Here is a 23,865-nt window from a genome sequence, read left to right as displayed (position 1 = left end):
AAGGGTGAGTAAATGATGTCAGAATTTTCATATTTGGGTGAAACTATCCCTTTAAAAGAAAAGCTTCATTTTACAACATTTTGCAGCAATGGTACGGCATCAAAGTTCCTTTATTATAACACAGTATTAAGAGTATAGTTACTAAACAACCTATACATTTTTTTAAATAGTCAAATTTAACTTTTTAATCAGCCTTAGTACACAATGTAACTACAGAAGAGTCTAAATCAAATAGGAAATTATCAAAACTCTTTAGTTATTTTTGAGCGAGATGCTAATGGTCTAATCCGATTCAATGATTTATGCTAAGCTAAGCGCTTCTGCCAGACCCGAAGATTAGCTGAATGGATTAAAAAATGGTAAAATTCAACTGTTTAACTATAGCGGAGTTGTAAAATAAGTGTTCAAGACAAGAACTTGAACACATTTTGATTTTAGGACAACTATGATGAAAGGTTCTGATCAAGTTTATAAGATGACTAGATTCTATTCATCTTTTCTCTCTCTCTCTCTCTCTCTCTCTCTCTCTCTCTCTCTCTCTCTCTCTTTCTCTCTCTCTCATCAGGTCTTCTTCAGAACATCGTATCCAAACGGGATGACTGTGTCCCACAACATGAGACGCAGGCAGAGTACAGCAGCTGGAGGCCCCCTGAGGGCCCCCAGTTCACTCCTCACTGCCGCTGGGCCCCTCGATCAGACCTGGACCCCCAGACCTTCAGGTTCCCCAGTGGAGCAGAGGTGCAGCTCGAGACAGTCCCGCCAGGCCTTCTGCCCCGCATCCCTGTCTACTTCATCTGCACCGGCTGTGGGAAGGTCTTCTGGGAAGGCACTCATTTCGACCGGGTGCTGTCGCAGTTCCAGGAGGTCCTGCACGTCTGAAGGCTGGGATCACAGGTGTCCAGCTCTTTCTCAACTCTTCTTTAGTCTTTTTTTAAATTTTATTTGCTGCACGATGTCATTATAGCTGTGCAAAAGCTGCAATTAAACCGTTTCATTTTGTGGTTTGCACTGAAAATTGGTCGAGTTGTTATCAAGTCTGTGGTGTAAATTTGTTTTACACAATATTATACTTTATATTTTACAACAGGATGATTTTATGTTTATTTTTTTATGTGCAAATATCCTGTTTAACCCTTTTTTGGAGGTGTAATGTAAATTTGTTTTACAAGACGTAATCTACTTCAGTGTTTCTCAACCATGTTCCTGGAGGCCCACCAACACTGCATATCTTATATGTCTCCTTTGTCTGTCACATCCATTACAGGTCTTTCAGTCTCTGCTAATGAGCTGATGATCTGAATCGTGTGTGTTTGGTTAAGGAGACACGGTAGATGTGGAGATCTGGTGGTCCTCCAAGAACATGGTTGAGAAACACTTATCTACTTGATGCTTAAAACAGGATTTACAAAATGATTTTTTTTTTACAAAAATCCTGTTAAGCCATTTTTATTTTTTGAAAGAATATGCTCTGCATGTAGTTTATACTATGTAATCATATAGTTAAAAATGGGACTTTCGTGGAATTGAGCCTTCAAAAATGACAAGACGCTTTAATTCACTTTTTTTCCCTACAATTTTAATTGTCAAATTTGTTTTAGACTCTTTAATATCATAAAAAGTTGACAGAATCTTTCATTTTCATAAATTTTAAGCTCAAAAGACTTTCATTTAATGACAAATCATTTGTTCATTTAATGTTTTGCATATAAACTTGTTTATTACTCTGGTTTACAGTAAAACTGAATGTTTTACACCGTATAATAATATATTGTACATAAAATGTTAGCAAACCTTCTAAGTTGTCAATAAATTGTTGTTTTTAAAAATATTTGCTGGTAAAATGAGACTGGTTTGAGCACATTCTTTCATTACATTTTCATTTTTTAAATTTTATTTTGTACAGTTCTATAAAATAGCGTAAAATCCGCATTTGTTTTCCACAATGTAATGTACGTATTGCCTTAAAATATTTCCAAGAATTGTTACTCATAAAATGTTCACACAATAAATTAGCGTTAAGTGTTTTAATATGACTTTATGAAAGAATTGAAAGAATTCACAATTATTATTAAAAAAAAATTTGCTGGATTTTGTAAAACGGTATTTATTTAGGCCTCAATTTTATGTAAATCGCTTATTTTTTTTCTTTTTGTTATGAACATTCTTATATAAAATTGAAGTCAGAAGTATTAGCCCCCCTTAATTATTAGCCACCCTGTTTATTTTTTTCACCTATTTCTTTTTAATGGAAAGAGGATTTTTATCAACAAATTTCTAAACATAATAGTTTTAATAACTCTTTTCTAATAACTGATTTATTTTATCTTTGCCATGATGACAGAAAATAATATTTGACGAGATATTGTTCAGGACACTTCTATACAGCTTAAAATGACATTTAAAGGCTTAACTGGGTTGATTAGGGTAACTATGCAGGTTAGAGGAATTAGGCAAGTTATTGTAAAACAATGTTTTGTTCTGTAGAAAAAAAAGCTTAAAGGGGCGAATAATTTTGACCTTGAAATAAAAAAAACATTATTTAAAAACTGCTTTTGTTCACCAAAAAACAAAACAAAAAAAAAACAAAAAAACAAATAAGACTTTCTACAGAAGAAAAAGTATTATCAGACATAGACATACTGTGAAAATTTCCTTTCACTGTTAAACATTATTTGGGAAATATTTAATAAAAGAAAAAAATATTCAGAGGGGGGCTAATAATTCTGACTTCAACTGTACATAATGCCCTAATCATAAAATGTAAGACTTTTATTCTAATATTCTATAAAACGATTGAATAATAAGTTTAATGTTGCACTGTCTCCACAAAATGACACTTGCTTCATTTTTCATTTAGTTTTTTTCAATTATTTGTTTCTTTATAAATGCTTGCTAAGTTTTACCATAATATTTTGCATGTTATCTCTATCACAGTTATCTCTGAGAACCAACAAAACGTTTTGTTTGCTCTACATTTTGGACGCTGTTTATGTTTAGTCTTAAGTCATATCTCCATTTGTAAATCTGTCAAAACTATAGAAAAAAAATCTGCCTGGGTTCCCCAAAGGCTGCACTGCTGATTTGGTGCCAGACACTGTTTTCCTTCCAGGTTTTTGAGGACGATTTGTGAGTTCATAACAGGATGGGCTGAAAACACTCAGTCCTTGTTGCGTAAAGCTATGTCTAAGTCCTGTGTAAAACAAGACACTGCAGGTGAACAGGGTGGAAAAAGTCATATAATTATCACCAAAACTCCTCCAGAACGGCAAATAATTTTTTTGTTGTACAAATTTTCAAAAATCTTAAGCTTAATATGCAAATACTAATGCATTATTTAATTAAATGTGTGCTAATTTCCATAAAAAAGGACGTTTGGGGTTTGTTCATTAAAAATGAGCTGAAACAACACAATTCTTAATTTGTTTTGGGACAGCTTAATAGTTTATGTTCAATAAACTTGAATTAGTAAAAACTAATCACTTAATTCCTTCATGTTGTCGGAACACAAATCATTTGTGTATAAATATTACACTGTAATATTTAAACATTTTAGCACAAAAATCTGAACATTAAAACTATATTTTATTTTTTTATGAAAAAGTAGTTGAACTGTATAAAATCATATGAATAAATCTAAAGTTTGCTACAAGTAAAAGCTGCGGAGGTGGATATTTATGGCTTATTTTCAGAAACTGGCCATTTAAAATATGCATTTTAATTGATAAGGTGCGACAAAGGAAGCACTTAAAAGTTTATTTCAGAGGGTTTCTTCCCATTAGACTGAAAGAAATACTTTCCGAATCCCAAAGAGCCCCAAATCTGTCAGGTGTGTGTGAAAAGGTGTTGTTTTTAACCTGCGGTGTGTCTCTTTAAATGTGTCCTCTCTGAACGGGAGTCTCAGAGTGTGTTTGCGTTAGCAGGAGATAATCTTGTCCTCTTGCAGTAGGAGCTCTAGCTCTGTTCGGGCCGCCCCGGCTCTTCTGCGCTCCTGTTATTCGATACTGGCTCTTTCTTTGCTGGGAAGAAAAGCTCGCCTCTTTCCCACGCTCCTTGAGCACGTGGTGCCGGGCTGAATTGGGCCCTCTGAAGGCCCTCCTCTATTGAGACGTCATGCTAACCCACAGATTCCCCGGCCTGTGACTCTCTCTCTCTCTCTCTCTCTCTCTCTCTCTCTCTCTCCCTCTCTCTCTTTCTCTCCCCCTCCTCTTGCTGTCTGGATCAGGCGCCAAAACCCCTCGCGCAGGGGCCGCTGGATGATCCATGAAGAGCTCCTGCTTTTCCTGCAGTCGTAGTGCTGAAAGACTCCTGAAAAAAAACAACAACACTAGGTTTCACTTTGAGTTCAAAACTTACAGTATTAGTTCACTTCCAAAACTAACATTTCCTGATAATTCACTTTCTTTATAATTCTTTCTTTATTTCATTTATTCTTTCATCAATTAAAGAAAAATTGAGGTTTATGAGGGAAAAAACAAGTATTTTACTAATTTTTTTAAGGTTAGTGGTTCCAAAGTATTTATATTGGCCGAATTTCAACAAATTAAATTTACTAATGTTCAACTTAATTTGTTTGTTTAAATTCAGCACATATAAATTGTTTGCAACCACTTACCTTTCCAAAACCAAAATATTTGTTAATCCAGTGACTCTTTTTTTCCTGTGGACTTCTGTGGTGCTCAGTGGTTTGAAATGAGACCATGTTTACATCTGAGTTTAGGGTCATCAGATTTAAATATGACGTCAACATTTAAATTTTCTCACCCTCAAGTGGTTGTGAACTATTATGAGTAACTTTTTTCTGTTTAACACACACACACACACACACACACACACACACACACACACACACACACACACACAAAGACATTTTGAAGATTTTTTAGAACTGAATATAGAAACTCCAGTTTGGGGGATAATTAAGAGTGAGTAAATGTTTATGTTTGGGTGAACTATTCCTTTAAAGACATAATATGTCAGATTTTTTTCAGTAAAATATCTACACACAAAGAAAGAGCAGTGTTATATTTAGCTGACTCTATATACTTGCATTATCCCAACTGTTTTAAAGAGTGTTCAAATCCTGAGAAATAATGGTAATGCCGTCACACACTCTTGATTACCGGTATGATTTCTAGAAAACATTTAATAAGAAAGACATCTAAGAAAGACATTTAATATGTTGTGTGTTTTATTAGACAGCACAGAGAAGCATTATAACAGAACTCATAAATGTATTTAGAATGATTAAACTGCACTGCTTCTTCTCCATGAGATCATGAGTGGAAGAACCAGAAGTGTTGGATTGTGGCATGATAAAAGCTTCGCTTGCTCGACTCTTAACAGCATATTCAACGCTTTTGTTTTGCTTTAATAACTTTCAGTCATACTCTGCTTTATACTACCATGATAATAAGATTTGAATACTTTAGCTCATCCATGAATATGATTTCTACTGGATAATAATAATAAAGATGAAAACTCCTATGATTCCACACTCACTATCATGCAAGTTTGTTAGTCTCTGCATTTTTATTTGTTATTGTATTTTTGTATCTTGTAGTGCTTTGAGTTTAAGTAAATAATAGTCATCAATAATAAAATAATACATTTTCGTTGTTGTTATTATCTGTCACGGCGTCATCAAAATGCAATTTTGTTTGTTGTGAATACCCATTAGCAGCGATAATCACATACTGTGCCTTTAATATCTGAGGCCTGTTTCAGAAAGGAGGTTAAGTGAAAACTTAGAGTTTTAAAAGAGTATTTTAACCCTGAAATGAAAGAAACTCTGGGTTTTCCGTTTCAAAATGGCAGGTTTGTTAAAGTCGAGAAAGCAGGGTAAGTCAAGCCTGTATCTGAAAGAGAGGTAACTTTAACTCCGAGTGAGTTACTGTGGTAACTTACTCTGTGAACCTAACCTGGTCAGGAGCAGGTTTTATTCTCTAAACTCAGAGTTTCTGTCGGTCTCCTCCCCTTTTTTAAAGACAAAGCGGTATTTTTCGCCTTAGCCTTACGTTTTCATCATAGACTGTAAAATATATGGACGTAATATCCGTGACGTCACCCATAGGTTTCTACAGAGCGCAAAAGAAGCCACAAGTAGGCGCGGCCAACCGTCGCCATTTTGTTCGCGCGTCATCACACCCACGGCGGGATACCAAACAAGGGCAAAGAGGCGGAGAGTGAGCGGAGCTACAGACGCATGCTGCATTTTGCTTGGACCTGGTTCAGACACACTTTACTTTGGGAGAAACGCTTAATACTTTATCACCTGTGACTCGTTTGTGTTCTCACCACTTGTGCTTGGTTGTATACTATATCAATAAAGTGTTTAGTCTTTTAAAAACACTGCTGTAATACATTGAGCCACTAAACATTGTTCTTATGATTTTTTTCAACAGGAGGAAAACGCAAATTACTTCCAAACACTTCAGATATAGTCTGTGTTAGTTAATGCGGGACTATTGATGAAATTCAGCATAACACTGTATGACAACGCTTCAGATGACTGTTCTAGAGATTACAGCTAATCAATTCGTCAGATTCTGGAGTGCATTACAGCTCTAAATATAAATATAAACGATAAATGATCTTAAATAAAACAAATACATGTATAGAGATGGTATATAAGTATATAACTTTACTCACATGGGAAACGGAGGCCACGTGAATGGTTTGTGAACACAATTAAATGCACTCAGCATGCCATGCCATCTAATAATTGTAGGAAACAAGTCCAAAAGACAGTCGACTGTGTAAAGCCACATAAAACAACACAGAAATACGATAAATATGCCGAGTTCAGTGGCTAATCTGCAGGATTCAGCTAAGGTGACGTGACGGCGACCAACGAGACCTCGCTGTCACTCAAGTGGCCACGCCCTTAATTATGCAAACTTAATATAACTTAATATAAAGGAAACGGATGAGTTATAAAAAAATTCACCCCCCTCACAGTTGTCATGAAGGGTAATATTAGCTGTATTAACCAAAATCTTTTTTTGTACCAGGCTGTAAACACCTTTTTTTCTGCTGTAAAGTTGGCCATTCTAACAGTGGACTCAATTGAAATTTGCTCTGTTTTGGAGCCAGGAGCAGCCAGGACTAGCGGAATTTCGGATGAATTGCAGTTTTAGTTACTTCCGTATTGGCTTCCTGAGAGAGAGCGGGAGGTTGCCGCTTGGTTTTCACCCACCTATTTTAATGCTCATTTTGGATACGTGCATAAAAACGATTGATGGAAACGTCATGATGCACATACCTTTTAAAAATATGCATAAAAAACATGCGCATAACTGAGTAGGATAAACTTTTATTCGATAGAAAGTATGCGCATAAACTACGATTGAAACATTTTTACTGAACAAATTGCAGTATGTACATTAAAAAAGCATCATATTATGATGAAAATGTGTGTGAATGAACGAACCAGCAGGCTGAGCACACTGTAACAAGTCTTAAATGTTGTTTTGGTCATTCTAAAATGCCTTAACTATTTCAGTATTAGTGTATATAATTACCTCCGAGCGTCTGGAGCGTGTCATCCGCGTCTCATGGCTTCAAACGCCCCCACGTGTTTATTGTGTGTCAGCATCGTCTTCTGAGGTGCAAGTACATTTATTAAATGAAGAAATAATTGACGCAGTTCCTTCTACCACAGTAAATTCTGTTTTTACAGTTGATATTCGGCGCCTGTTAATCAGGAAGTGACGATTTTGTTCTCTTTGACTCGTTGAAAACGCTGCTTTATTCGCATCTTTTATGCATTATTCCAGTTTTGCACATAAACGTATGTAATATATTTGGATGGAAACATAGATATTGCCTACATTTTAGTCACACACAGAACAAAGTCCCGTACGAGAATGGCTTATCTTTTTAAATAAATAATTTGCTTAAATTCACTGATCTTCGACATGTACTGTTATAGATTAATGGGATTATTATTCTTTCTAAAAATAGTTTTTAGTACTGCTTACATTCTTAATGTTATATCAACCTCTATCACTTGATCAATAAAAAGGGCAGACACACAAGTGCACTGTTAAATCTATTAAAACTGATAAGGGAGTATAAAAGTTTAGAAAAAAACTTATAAATATAAATAATTTACATCAATTTGCAGTGCTGAGACTAAGAAAGGAGCACAACACCGCAGTCAAAGACAACAGGTAAATGATACTAACATTAGCTTTCTGTATGATTCTGTTTTCAAACACTTTAAAATACTGTGCTGATATTTCTACTCTTAAAAAACTTAATACGTTACCTGACAAAAATCTTGTTGCCTATCCAGGTTTTAGGAACAACAAATGATAACTTGACTTCTGGTTATTATGGTATCAAAAGTGGCTTGTATGAAAGGCAAAGGCCTCTAGATTATGCTTATTTTATCAGAATCAAATATGATCGTGCCTTGATTTGTAATTAATTAATTAGAACAGTAAGGTCTGTCTTTGCTTGGACAAAAGTCATGTCACTTAACAGAAATAATGCACTGTACATTATTTCTACATATAGAATTTAAAACATGGTGCAGGTGAAAAAGAATATTGTGTATGACTCCCATGAGCTTGGATGACTGCATACACATATCTCTGCAATGTCTCAAATAAATTATTTATAAACTCATCTGGAATGGCAAAGAAAGCATTCTTGCAGGACCCTCAGAGTTCATCAAGATTTTTTGGATTCATTTTCAGTGCCTTCTCCTTCATGTTACCCCAAACATGCTTAATAATGTTTAGATCTAGTAACTGGGCTGGCCAATCCTAGAGCACTTTGACCTTCTTTGCTTTCAGGAACTTTGATGTGGAGGCTGAAGTATGAGAAGAAGCGCTATCCTGCTGAAGAATTTGCCCTCTCTTGTGGTTTGTAATCTAATGGGCTGCCCAAATGTCCTGATGATACCTCAGGCTGTTGATGTTGCCATCCACTCTGCAGATCTCTCATACGTCCCCATACTAAGTGTAACCCCAAACCATGATTTTTTCTTCACCAAACTTGACTGATATCTGTGAGAATCTTGGGTCCATGCGGGTTCCAGATCATCTGCTGTATTTGTGATGATTGGGATGCTGTTCAACAGATGATTTATCAGAAAAGTCTACCTTCTGCCACTTTTCCAAATGATCAACTAAAAGTCAGGTTGTTATTTGTTGCTCCTACAACTCGGATTGATGACAAGACTTTTGTCAGGTAGTGTGTAGTTTGATCAAATGTACTTTCTAGTCATCTCAATTTACACTGTTAACGATTCTTGTAGATTACAAAGTGTTTAACTGTAATGTAAACTGTATTTTACTGTGGGACAGTTATTTAGTATGTTACTGTATTTTAAAGTTGCATTATGAAGCATTGTGCATTTTACAGTAAAGACATGCAAAACTGAAAATACATATACGGCAAGATATATTGTGCTGTAAATATAAATAGTGTTTTGCTGTAATTGGTTTACAGTAAATTTTTGACAAGATTCCTTGTAGATTCTACAAGAAATTGTTAATGGTGTACATGAAGCAAACTGACTAAAATATGAAGTTATACTTTGCATAACTTAAACATTTTAGTTGAAATCAGAGTAAACAATGAGTTAAAGGTTTAGTTCAACTAAATGCAGTTGTTAATAATTACTCTCCGTAATGTAATCCCAAACCTCATACACCTTTCGTGGAGCACAAATGAAGATATTTTAGATGAAATCCAAGAGCTCTCTTAACAGTGCAGAGATGTTCAGAGTCCAGAAAAGTACCAAAAACAACCTCAGACCATATGCCTTCAGTGATTCAATCTGAAAATTAATGGGCTGCGAGAAGTCGCCACTAGTGGTGTAGTGGTTAGGGCGTAGACACATGCACTCTGGTGCTCACGGCGACCCGAGTTTGATTCCGCCGCATGGTCCTATGCCGATTGTTCCTCTCTCTCTGCTCCCCATGATCCTGTCAATTTTCTCTACTTTCCTATCCAATAAAGGTGAAAACCCAGAAAAAATAATTATATAAAAAAGAAGGGAAAAAAACAAGCTGCGAGAACACTTTTTTTTTGACAACTTAATTCAACAGTTTATTCTCCTATATATCTTAATTTGTGTTATGAAGCCAAACGGAGATCTCAGGGGATTAGATCAACAGAGTGAGTAACTAATAGCACAATTGTAATATTTGTGTGAACTAACCCTTTTGAAGTGTTAACCCTTATTTAAGTATGCCCCTTTAAACATGCACAACAAATTTATTAGTGTTAAATTTCAAGTGTTGGAATTCTAGAGTTAGATAAAGATAAAATAACTCTCTCAGTGTTAGAAGCTGATTTGCCTCCTTGTCATACAGAGTTACATGTCACTATATTAAACACTACGATATTAAATAAGATATATTTTTATTTCTGTCCGGTGTTTGACCTAAGAGTGTAAACACATAACACTGAGTGTGTTCATAATTCACACTTTGAGTTTGCTAATTAACACTCTCTGAGTGTTGATAATGTTAACTCTTTCAAAAGGGTTATTTTAACACTTTTATAGTGGTTCCCATATAAACTCTGAGGGAGTGTTAATTTTAACTCTAAGGTAGTTAAATCCACTTTCTAAAATTTGCAGTGTATAATCATATGTTGTCATGACTTGTCATCATTTTTTACAATGTTTGGTATGCAGTTGCCCAATCTGTGTACTACACCGTTGTAGTTCCTATTGTGCTAGGGTGTAGACCCTGCTCTGACGTAGGGGCTAAATTAATTCTACTAAACAGAGTTCCTGTAACCAAAATTCTTCCAAGTAGCATGCTGTGTGAAAATGCCAGAAAGTGGGTAGTACTTCCACCAATAGTTATAAGAACTATGAAAACATTCCTTCTGTGTTATCACCCCTTTGGATTTAAACAAGATATTGTGTTAAAATACAAATGATAAAAGCGAGACTTGATTTTGTTCTTCAGGAACTGAATGTATGAATGGTTGAAAGTTTACAGCTCTGCTCTGAAGAAGTACAATCTCAGTGGGACTTTAAAACATGAGATAAATCATGATTAAACTGAATAAATTGAAAACTCACATTCATAAATAGATACACAGCAATTTTTACAGTCAATATAAATGCCTCCCACTGCAACAAAACATCAAATATTTGCACTTATCTGCGAGGAGCTCAGTGTGAGTCTGAACTTTGTGTTTTTGAGGAGGCTTGAACAAACTAGGGTTAATCTGAAAGGCATTCTGAGATTTAGATGCCACAGAGATCAGCTTTCCAGCTTTTATGACACATATTAATCTTTAATAAGGCATCTTTGCACCCGTTGACACTGGGGGGAGTTTTTTTTAGCTGGCTCTGGCTCTCTGGTTTCTGATGAATGTGACCTGGTGGCACAGACCCAGGTGCAGTCCTACACTTTGTGTTAAATACTGTCCAGCTGACGCTCAGTTAATGGCTCCGTGTCGGCACATGTAGAGTTTCAATACAATTAGTTTTGTTTATGTGTGTGTTGGACATGCAAAATAGGCACTAATATACTGAAATGTGAGAAATATAATATTTTTGTATTCATACACAATTTCTTTTTTATTTACATTTTAAGAATTTTACATTAAATTTAGAGAAGACTTGTGGTTATGCAGTAATGCTAAACTTCTCAAGCAGTTTTTGACGTTATCTTTACATTTTAAGGGTGATTCTTTTATTTTTTTTTACTTTATGTCTTTATTTTTCAGACTTTAACGATTTTCAGCTTCATTTTTTTCTATATCAAAAATATTATTAACTAGCAATTTCTAAGTTAAAGTTGTTTTTACACAATTTTTTTCAGTTTTCTAGGACAGAGATGCCCAAACAAGGGCCCGTGGGCCAAAGTTGGCCCATGGTAACCTAGGATTTGGCTTTCCATCCCATCTGAGAAGAGAGGGAGAATAATGGGGAAGGTTGGGGTGAATGTATTTAGCAGAGATTGGAATTTCTAACTTAAAATAACCCTATGTTTGTTTGTTTGTTTGTTTAATTGACAACAAAAAAATGTAATGTTTCAATTAAATGTTGTCATGTATTTAAAAGGGGTCATGAATTTATTAAACACATTTTTTTTTTTAGATGTTGACATGTACAATATATGTGTGTGGCACATTTCTAAAACCACACTTATAGAACATATATTTCACTATTAAGGGAAAATTGCCATTTTTGTAAATAAAAGCATTGAAGTCCATTGTGTTATATATGAGATTGCGAATGTTTTATTGTATTATAAGTACAGTATAAAATATACAGATTTTGTCCTTATTAATACGATTAAAGTACTTTTTTCTATTTATTTTTAAATATTAAATTATGAAGTTTCCATGGCAACTTTAATGTAATACAGTTTTGTATATTTAGCTAAGTTTGGTTTTTGGCCCTTCATAAGAAATATGCTAAATCCCGCAGGATAATGTGGCATCTTAAAGCAGGAATCATCTCCGACTGGTTTCTTGAGTGACAATGAGTTCGCTGTACTCAAATTGCCTCCACAGTCCCCAGAACTCAATCTGTGCAGCTGACAAATTTGCAGCAACTGTGCGATGTTATCCTGTCAATAGGGACTAAAATCTCTAAGAAATATTTCCAGTACCTTGTTAATTCTATGCCACAAAGGATTAAGGCAGTTCTGAAGGCAAATGGGAGCACAACCCGGTACTAGTAAGGTGTAAATAATAAAGTGAGCAGTGAGTGTAATTTGCTCTGTAATAATCTATTTTCACCCATTATATTTGTGCATGATCTGTAGAAAATAAATATCTACTTAAAAAAAAAAATCAGTTTTGATATGAAGCTGACATTATGACATGGTGAATGACATTTCTTTTTATGAAAATGATAAAAAAATGTGGCACAGAAACAACTGATTTATCATCTATATATATATATATATATATATATATATATATATATATATATATATATATATATATATATATATATATATATATATATATATACATACACACAATATTTTTTATGGTTTAAATTTATTTTCCCAAATCAATGTCACTTACTTATTATATATATATATATATATATATATATATATATATATATATATATATATATATATATATATATATATATATATATATATAATATATATATATATATATATATATATAATATATGTATATATTATGTATATATTAATATATGATTGATATATATATATATATATATATATATATATATATATATATATATATATATATATATATATATATATATATATATATATATATATATATATATATATATATACACATGTGTGTGTGTGTGTGTGTGTGTGTGTGTGTGTGTATGTATGTATACATTCTTAGCATAGCTTACAGTGAGTGTCAAAACATCTTGGGGCCACTGTAGACAAATTTAAGTTCCAGGAATTGCGCAAACTCCCGGGTCGAGAGATAACCTGCCACTACAAGAGGCCCTACGATTTCTCCACAAATATTTTCCAACAGACCAGCGAACGGACACATCTTTCTGATTAGCCAACAGATGTGCTGAGATATTTTCACCCGAGCCTTCTGTTTCACACATGGTCAAATACCTCACAAGTGCACAAATTATGGGAAAGAAAACAGCTTTATGCTTTCGCCAGCAGAAATATAATTTGTGTGCACACAGAAATCTGGTGTGAGTGCCTGAAATTCAGTATTCACACTTGCCCCGCTGGAGATATTAAAGAGGGATATATGTTGTAGAGGGGAGAGGGGAAGTGTTGGGATAAGGTATTGCAAATAATTAATAATGTGGACAGGTTATTATTTCCACATGTTAACCCAGTGTTTTCATGAAGTCTGGTTCAACATGGTTTATTTTTGAGGTTTGAGTTTCATGTAGAAAAAGAATGTTAACATGAGACTCGGGATTAGTGAATTTCCCAAAGTGGTGAAACTTTATACTCAGTTTTTAATTTTTGGGATAACTGGGAGGTGGTATGAAAAAAGCTTGAACTATGAGACCCTGATACATATAGTGTGTTGGATTTAAAGCATAATGTGCATACAGGGCCACATTCAGTTATTTTGGAGCCCTAAGCAAATCCAGCCCTAGGGCCCAAGTCCTGAAATAATAATAATAGTATTAAAAATAATAATTCCTTACATTTATATAGCTGGACACTCAAAGGACTTTACACATTGGGGGAAATATCTAATCCATCACCAGTGTGCAGAATCCAGGCCCGGCGCCAGGATATCAGAACTGAGGGGGGCACTAGACCTGGTGGCTTATTTTGGTCTCTCTTGTTCCTTTCATTTAGGCTATTTATTCACATTTATTATTACTTTATACTTTGTTACTGACCTAAGGCAGTAATATACGTTTTAATAGTAATAATATGCACAGTTTCGCTATTACTGATTTTATTAATGATGGTAATGCAACAATACCGCTTATTAATGCAGACGGATCATGGCTTTAGTGCCAAACGAGTGCTTTAAATCATATGTTATTCTTCTTATTTATTTCCGGTTTATTTTAAATAACAGGCATATGAATGTTTAAAGTCTTAGGTAAAGATGTCAAATTATGCCTACACATGCAAGCTGACCCATGATCAGACTATTCGTAACCGGTAAATAAATATAGTGAAATCAGCTTAACCGAGTCATCACGCTTCACGTAGCCTATTATCCAACCAACATCAGTGTTAGGGAAAAGCTAAATGTTAAAATCTAATGTAATTCAAAACAATGACTTAGTTACATTTTAAAGCATTAGTGTAGCCAGAAAAATACCTATAAAAAGATACCAAATTTCACTGTTATTACCGTGAAAATTAGTTTGGCACGGATAACACACAGTGTTGTGTTTAAAGAATAGTTAACCAAAACATGTAATAAATTAAGCTACTCGTAACATGTCACCCACTTTTCTCGCTTGTGAGTTTAGTGCTCCTCCATCGCCGCGTGCGCGTTTTATTTACGGGCGCACCTGACCTGACGCGGGAACTGGATCTCTGGACTTTAGGACTAGCTTTAATCTCACAATTTTCATAATTTAATCGCTGTCGTATATTTTAAAATATTTAAATGTGTGTTCTAAAGGTTGGAATGACAGGAGTGTTAGTAAATAATGACGGAAAGAATTTTCAGTTTTGAGTGAACAATCCTTTATGAAAACTGGGGGGGCACAAATTCTTTCTGAGGGGGCAATGACCCCCCCCCCCCCCCCCCCCATCCACTACTATTTTTCGAAGGACATCCTGGGATTTTTAATGACCGCAGAGAGTCAGGACCTCAGTTTAACATCTCATCTGAAACACGCCTATCACTGAGCAGTATAGTGTCACCGTCACTATACTGGAGCATTAGGACCCACACAGACTGGGCGCCCCTTGCTGGTCTCACTAACACTACTTCTGAAAATGCACCCTTTCTACTTTTAATATTTATTTATATTGCTGTTTTTTATATTTTTCACCAAAATTGCAGTTAATTTGAAAGCAAGGGAAGTCGTCATAAAGTGTTTGGTATTTATTATTAGGTATAGGCTATATAATTGACAAAATGTGAATATTTGTTTTATTCTGATTTTCTTTTATTTTTTTTTCAGAAAATGGCTGAAGTTGGTCAAATTTAATTTTAAATATCAGTTATTCCCACTAGTTTTGACTTCTTAACACTTCTGAGGTTAAACATTTCTTTTTAAAACAATTGTCATATGCTCAACATTGTGATCCGTAGTTTGCAGAAGATCTTCTCAGCGGTAAGCTCAGGGGTAGCTTAAATAATGTGTCGATCCTCTTCGGGTAAGGGGTTTTATCAGAATAAATTGCAAAAATCAGTCATGTTTTTCGAGTGCCTTGGACTGACTTTTGCTGTTTAAGAAGAAAATTACGTTTCTTTAAACATTAACCAAATTATAAATCAAGGGAAAGGGAATTTTCCCACGTGGTCTATTGTCGTATGCCTACACACACACAGCTATACGTACATTTCTCTTTATTCTCTGATCGTAAAATAACAACGAAGCAGTTATTTTTGTTGCTCGAATGGGTCTAGTTTCCTGCATTTGTCAGTCTGAAAGTTAAATGATATCTTGATTCCAGAATAATGTGTGAAACAAAACATATGCCAAGAAAGTACGTGCAGGTTATAACGCACGAATCGGCTAGAATGTGAAACTGTTTGGCAGATCAAATGCTTGAAGCTTCTGTACAAACGGAGCAAACGGCTGCACACTCTACCGCGTGTGTATGTGTGTGTGTGGCTTTCCACGCCAAACTGCGGCGTGTGAGGAAAGGCAGAAACTGCAGTCGTCCGGTTCCCACGGTACAGCTGCTATGTGTGTCACTCTAGTCCGCGCATGCACAGAGCAAGCTGACGCTTCGGTTTTAAGTTTAGAGCGCCTGCGCGACGCCGGTAGTTTTGTACGCGACCGCGACGCACACCTCTGTCGACGCGCACAGGAAGTCGTGCAGGCTTTGTTATTGACTTAAAACAGCTGGAATGGCGGCTTCACAAGCCCTAAAGTCTAATGAGTCAGAGAAAGGTGTTTCGTGTTGCTTTTAAGCACCACCAATAAAGATGCCATCACCATTTGGCGCGGACAGGTAGGAAGTGTACTAGCTGATATTGTTTGAATCGCCCAGGTTAACTGTAAACAAATTAATGGTTCAAATGGGATATAAAATATATATATTAAAGGAGGGCTGTATATCTGAGCTCTGATATAATCCTCAGCTCGGGTCAATATTTGTAATGAAATTTCATTTATGATGAAAACTGCTGTACCTAATACAATGCCAAATTAAATGCAGAAGCTATTTTTGACGAAAAAAATCACAGTTAAAACATCCCAACCCAACTTTAAACTATTGACATTAGCAAATTTGAAAACTTTCTAGTGTAATAGTTCTTTAGATTTCATTGGTCTTTGCATATTACAAAAAATAGACTAGTTGAATATCAGTAAAAAACCCACAATAAAAGTTATAAAGCAGTACTTTAGTTAACAGTGCTTCATAATTAGTAATAAAGTATCCACAAACAGTGAATATTCATAAGCAATAAATTAAAAGCCCATTTCTAAAGCATTAGCAGTGCTTCATATATTCTGATAAATATACCTATAAACACTGTAAAAAATGCACGGTTCCACACAATTCACCCATGTTGTTCCAACACAAATCGATTAAGTTAACTTATCGCTTTAAACATAAAAAATTAAGCTGTCCCAATGAAATCTCAATAATTGTGTTGTTTTAGCTCATTTTAATTAAGTAGTTTGAAAAAGTAAAAAAATATGTTTTTGAGTAAACAGCAAATTTATAGTGAACTTATAAAGCAGTATTTTAGTTAATGATGCATATAATAAAGTACTATCATGTGCATATAATGAAGTAGTTAACAGTGAATTTAAGCTATGTTATATTTTAAGGTAAATAAATTATCTCAGTGTGTTCCTTTTGGTAATGATGACCATATTAATACATAATAATGCAGTACTTTTATTACTGTGCGATGTTTGGGAAATGGAGTACACCCATTTCTCGGTTTCAGCGCATGACCACTCCCCCAAGCCAACCCCTCAACCAATCAGCGTCGCCCAACCCCTTCAATTCCACAACACTTGATTCTATAGAGACGTATTGTTATGCAAAGTAGTTCGTCTAAAATATCCCCCTGGCAACGCAGACCTGGGCAGAGAATCACCGGGACCGCGCGACGGACAAATAGCAGCGGGCAAGCGGACAGTTTTTATCTGGAGTCATTTCTACCCGTCCAAACGTCAAAAGGCAAGTACATCTTTACTCGTTTATTTTTGAAAGACACGCCAGGACAGCAATTTTAACAGTTTATCTTGTTTATTTCAGTTACCCTTGCCAAATAAACCTCAGCGGGACTCGAGAGACGCGTTTTCTGAGGTAAATTCACCTCAGACGTCTGTAAACCTCTAACGGCCCCTCAATGCGCTTAACCGGAGATACCGACGTTCACACGCCACCTTTCTCACGTTAAATCACTCAATTCTGCCATAAACCTGGTGCTGCTACTGAGAGACATTCACACACACTTACACGCGGAGACCTACACCTTGCGAAGGATTGAACTTTCTTGCTAGGTCTTTTGGATACAAGACTGCATTTTACACACCAAGTGTGTCGTTTACTTGTCCTTTTTGGGATATACTCTCGTCTTATTCAAGTCTCACGCGCCTAAACTGGTTTTAGTCCAGTTAAGCTGCGAGTTTCTCCCAGTGTGAAGCATCATGAGCCAGGCGGATATATCGACGTGCTCGGCGCCGCAGAGAGTCTTCCAGGAGGCGGTAAAAAAAGGCAACACCAAGGAGCTCCACTCACTGCTGCAGAACATGACCAACTGCGAGTTTAACGTCAACTCCTTCGGCCCCGAGGGACAGACGGCGCTGCACCAGTCGGTCATCGACGGGAACCTGGAGCTCGTGAAACTGCTGGTTAAATTTGGAGCCGATATTCGGCTCGCCAACCGGGAGGGCTGGAGCGCGTTGCACATCGCCGCTTTCGGGGGACACCAAGACATCGTGTTATACCTCATCACCAAGGCCAAGTACTCGTCCGGCGCGCGGTGATCCGGTATAACACGCGGAAAAGACCGGGCTCGTTTCGTTCTAGCATTGATCTGACAGACCGCGGAGAAGTTCCCTTAAAACCAAATGAGGGCTGTAGCCTTTTTCTTTCCCGTGAGTATGTATATCAATCTGTCTGTGGTCAGATCTGGCGACGAGAGAGAGACTGAAACGCACGCTGCGTTGGTACTATAGCTTTTTATTGAATGTTTAAGTCAGCAGATCTGGACTGTGTGTGGCTTTACCAGGCCGTGACCTGTTGACCTGTCCACCTGGAGAAATCGAGATGGCACTTGATGCTGTGGCTGAATGCTGGAATAGTTGAAAGAGGTGAACTCCAGAATGAAGGCCATCATCCTCTGTTTTGGCTAAACACTGTCTTTTAATACGAACCGTGCAAGTCGTTTCATCAATCAAATCATGTGGCATTGGTGACCAGTGCTCAAATATTTCCTCGAAATAACAATTGACTTATTCTTAAGTACTGTACACATAGCTTTACCGTGTCTCTCTGTATAAGTAGTCTATTGCGCTCTGCCTTCACCTAGCAGACCCGCAGCTTCCACACAGCTTTCAGGCCAGTGCGACCCATATGGTTAACGTGTTACTAAAAAAAATCGCTGCTTTCGCTTTTCTTTTATTCCTTATTTTTTTGTTTGTATCAAAACGTCAGGAAAGTCGCCTTTGGGACACACTTTGTAATCTTCTTTCAGTATTTTGAATTAACACCCTGGTCATCACTGTGAATACAGGCTGGGTTTGTCTTTTTATTTATGAAGGTACATTGAGATGATGCATTTAAATTATGTTGTGGTTATTTTTTAAGACTATAGCCTAAGTGTAAAAGTATGTAGGGTGACATAAAGCTGCTTCGGACTCGTTACAGGCTAAACTGTCCCGCGTGGAGACTCCACGCCTCGGCCCCCCACGTGTACACCTATATATATATATATATATATATATATATATATATATATATATATATATATATATATATATGTATATATAATTTTTTTTCCCCTGGGAAAACGCGTGCCCTTTTTAACTTTTATTCTGGTTCTCTGCATCAGCTACCTCGACTTGAAAGTATTCAACAAAATCATATGCTCTCTGTCTCAAGCCTTCTCTTTAACTCGTCTCAGTTACCCACTAGTGCTGTTTTTAATGTTTATTTTTTGGTCAACAGTATCATTAGGCCCTATTTGGGTGATTTTACTTGATGTCATCCCCACATCTTCACTCGGGACAAATATATCTCCATGAACCAAAATAAGATCCATTGGTCATTCCGACTTTTCGTTCACCAAGCATGGTTGAGACGTTGTATGTGGTTTTATTTGCTTAATTTTGCATACAGCTTTTTTTGTTTCAACTGCAGTGACAAAAAGTGAAATGCATTGCATGACTATTAAATGCAGGGAGTTTTGTTGCACATAAACGTGGAGCCTTTTACGCCCCCTAGTGCCTGGTCGGGTAACTGCAGGAGCTGAGGCTTACCAATAGTTACTACTGAGCAGGACTATACAAGTGAACATTTAAAAAGACTATTCCGTTGCAGGAAACTTCGACAGATTCGCTTAAAAAGAGACTGCCTGCCGCTTTTAAGAGTCATGGCACCTGATGTTTGTTTCAATGCTGCTTTTATGTAAGTTTTTCCTTGATACAATGGCCAACAGTGAGAGAGTGGACGAGGACATCTAATATATCAGTTAGATTTTTCTGCGAGAAGCCCCATGCAGTTGTGTGAGCGTGTGTGATTGTACTCATCATGTCTTGCACAAACCAACGCTACAATATTTTAAGTGGCGTTGCTGATGTTTCCAGCCCCTGACGCTCAACCTGGTTTGCCGGCCAGGAGCTCCTGGAGAAAGCAACCGATGTGAAACCATTCTCAAGATCATCTGTTCGATTGGTATAGGCAGAACAAATATGCATCGCTTGTCTTAAACTTGATATTTTTACTCTTGTTGAAAATATTGCACTGATGATGACTGTTGTTAATTCGTTGACTTCAGGTCAACATTTTATTTTTTTCTAAATAGAAAAAAGGAACACAACAAAAATACTATTGTATAAAAAAAAGCTCCAGGTTATATTGTCTCTTCTTGTTGTATAACATTACGTTTGCAAAGATGTTTATCTCTGTGATCGGGTGTATGTGTATACATATATAGTATATATATGGATATATAGACGCTGATATCTCAGAGCACTTTCTTATTTGAAGTGCTCTCCTCCTGATGTTAATAAAGGGGAATAATACATGTGATGGTAAGATCATTGTAACAAAAGAAATTGCACGATGTATAGTTGTTTCACCCCAAACTTTGTCATAACATTTATGACATGGGGTTAAATGACTGGATAGGTGTATATGAATGAGTAAAAGTGCTGTTTTTTTCTTTCTTTGTCTTTTTGTGGACCAAGTTATTTTGTGTCTCCAGCAAACAAAAGTTTTATGAGTGATGCGAGTGTTCGATGTGTTGATTTCAGCTTTTTGTTTGTGCGTCCGTTTTTGTTTGTAATTTTTGAACATTTGTAACACTGTGATTCGTGTGTGGTGAGGATATGAGTGCTGTAATGTGTGTTTTTTGTTGTTGTTGTTGTATGCGTGTATGTGTTCAAGCCAGTAAAGAAATAATTAAACCTTCCTCTGTGTGTGGCTGTGAAAGTTTCTTTATATCGTTGGGCTGGTTTGGGCCTCCTCTCTGGGCCAACCTGACCCCAGTTTCCATTCTCTTCTTTTTGTCATTCATTTGGCCCAGTCCTTTCATATGCTGGATAAAAGAGTGCAGGGGGTTGTGGGTAATTTTGTTTTAAAGACAGATCCCCTCCCTGTGTGTTTGTGTGGGTTTTATGTTACAACTCTGTGCATGGAGCAGCTTTCTGCCCTTCTGTTCTGTGCAGAGCGTTTCTTCATACTTTCAGAAACACACATTCAGGCACTTCAGTTCTTCATTTTTATTCACTTCCGATTCCAAACTGCTTTCATGTTTTTCCTCGATCATTTATCAGATACTTTCATCAAAATATAAAAAAAGCAAGCAATTCATTATAAAAGGGGAAAAACAATGTATACAATGTCTGTTAATTGGCATTTGTCCTTTATTGTTTGCATTTATAGAACTTGATTTCTTTTTTCGACAACTACCTCTACAGTGAATTTTATTGATATTTGTTTTTGATCAATGTGATGAATGATAAACACTATATATAGGTACAGAAAAAGAACTGATAGGCCATTTGTATTGTAATTTACAGTGTTCATCATAACTGAGTAACATGTGGAAAATGGATATTTTTATCCATTTCTCAGTGAAAATAGGATATGTATTTTGGTGCATTTAAAGAAAACAGATTTATTAAACAGATATATTTATTAAAATAATAATGTAGTCACCAAACATATTTAGATATTTAAAAAGATAATAAAATTAAACTCAAGCAAAATATTGAAAAAAATTCAAAATACAAAATTTCAACAAAATGTTAGGTTTTTTGTTTTTCTTGAGTTTTGCTCTTTAAAAAATTATATATATATATATATATATATATATATATATATATATATATATATATATATAATTATATATATAAAAAATTATATATATATATATATATATATATATATGTATATATATATATATATATATATATATATATATATATATATATATATATATATATATATATATATATATTTGTGTGTATGTATTTTATTCTAACATAAATTTGAGCTCCTAATCTTTGAACTGTTATTGTAAACTATTTTGTTAGATTAGCTCTAGAATTAAATTTGTTGCTGTCTAATCTAATGTTTATGCACAAATATAATATTGTTAAGCATCCTATAGAAAATATGAATTTAAATGAGATAATTGTTTGGGGTGTACTTAAATATACTGAGCATTGAATGTGACCAGCTCAGGTAATATATTGTTTAAAACTAAAAATGTCATTGAAACTCACTCAAAAGTTAATAGGTTAGAGAGCAAAATACCATAATGCATTGGTGCATTAAAAACACACACACTCACAAAAAAAAAAAAACTACCATAAAATGCTTTTAATAGAGTTTTTAGACATATTTTACAGCAGTAATAGCTAAAACTGCAGTTTTAGGAAAAGAAATCGGACATTATTTTTTTTTTTAGAGATAAATGTTATAATAATGCCAGTGGCCTTGTGAAGATCCTTCCACCAGCAAGTAAAGGTCTATGTTCGTCTACTGGACGTCAGCTTTGAAACATTGACACTATAAGTTATAAAGAATGGGTTGGCATTTTTAGCTTGGATTGCTTTCTTTATTTGGTCCAAACCAAAAAAATAAAATAAAAAAAAAGATTGTTTTTTTTTTGGCCAATCTAAAGATCCTAAAATGCAATCTGTTTTTAATGATCACATCTTGTAACTACAATTGTTAAAAGTCTTTAGATTTTAGATTTAGAAATTTAGAAAAACTTTAGTCTTTAGATTTAGTCTTTAGAAAAACTTTAGATTTTATACAGTGCTCAATATAACAGTACACCCCATTTGAAAAACGAATATTTGTATTTGTATATTTCTCAGTGAATATAGGCAATGTATTTTGGTGCATTAAAAAAATTATTTATTAAACAGATATATTTATTAAAATTGTATTTTAGTCAACAAACATATTTAGAAAATGAAAGATAATACAATTAATTTCATGCCAAATACCAGGGAAATAATTACAAACTATGTAAATTTCAACAAAATATTAGAATGAATTGATCTTGATTTTGCTCTTTTTAAAAAATATATTTAATATATTTCCCTAACATAAATTTGGGCTTCTAATTTTTGGACTGTTATCATAAGTTGTCTTGTTAGATTAGCTTTAGATATAGCTTCAGTACTGACTAATCTAATGTTTATGCACAGATTTAATATTGTATAGCATCTTATAGAAAATTAATAGATTAAGTTAATAGATTAGAGAGCAAGATCCCATAACGCATTAGTGGATTGACAACATAAATGAATCACAAACAATGATAAAGTGCTTTTAATTGAATTTTTAGACTTATTTTATAGTAGTAGAAGGAAGAAGTTTTAGGAAAAGTGAAATGAGACATTTTTTTTCTTTTAGAGATAAATATTATAATAATGCCAGTGGCCCTGTGAAGATCCTTTCACCAGCAAGTAAATGTCTATGTTCTAGAACAGGGGTGTCAAATTCACTTGCTGCAGGGCCACAGTCCTGCAGAATTTAGTTCCAGCCCTGCTTCAACATACCGACACTCAAAAAATATCTTTTTGGATGAACTCAATTTAATTGAGAA

The 23,865-nt window shown here is 35.1% G+C and overlaps 2 protein-coding genes across 5 annotated transcripts in view; both read left to right on the top strand.

The window, feature by feature from the left end:
* exd3 (exonuclease 3'-5' domain containing 3) overlaps positions 1–2,561 on the top strand; it is a 123,520-nt gene extending 120,959 nt beyond the window's left edge. Inside the window, exons 20-21 of one of the 4 annotated variants that reach the window (XR_015500828.1) lie at positions 566–1,171; positions 1,358–1,828. Coding sequence is in view for 1 of the 4 variants with exons in the window: in XM_087270219.1 (XP_087126345.1) it covers positions 566–879 (314 nt within the window). In the remaining 3 variants the exon portion in view is untranslated. Of the gene's footprint in view, positions 1–565; positions 1,829–2,193 lie in introns of those variants that run through there. The other 3 variants (XR_015500829.1, XR_015500830.1, XM_087270219.1) reach the window with 3 other exon arrangements.
* A 15,487-nt stretch (positions 2,562–18,048) lies between these two features.
* Positions 18,049–21,210, top strand: nrarpa (NOTCH regulated ankyrin repeat protein a). Its single transcript, NM_181495.3, is given in 1 exon segment — positions 18,049–21,210. A coding segment is annotated over 1 exon segment (339 nt). The 5' UTR covers positions 18,049–18,223; the 3' UTR covers positions 18,563–21,210.
* Positions 21,211–23,865: the final 2,655 nt, after the last annotated feature.

This window comes from Danio rerio, chromosome 10 (genome assembly GCF_052040795.2).
Source record: "Danio rerio strain M-AB ecotype USA chromosome 10, GRCz13ab, whole genome shotgun sequence".
Classification (NCBI taxonomy): domain Eukaryota; kingdom Metazoa; phylum Chordata; class Actinopteri; order Cypriniformes; family Danionidae; genus Danio; species Danio rerio.
This window is presented reverse-complemented; position numbering and strand designations above follow the sequence as displayed.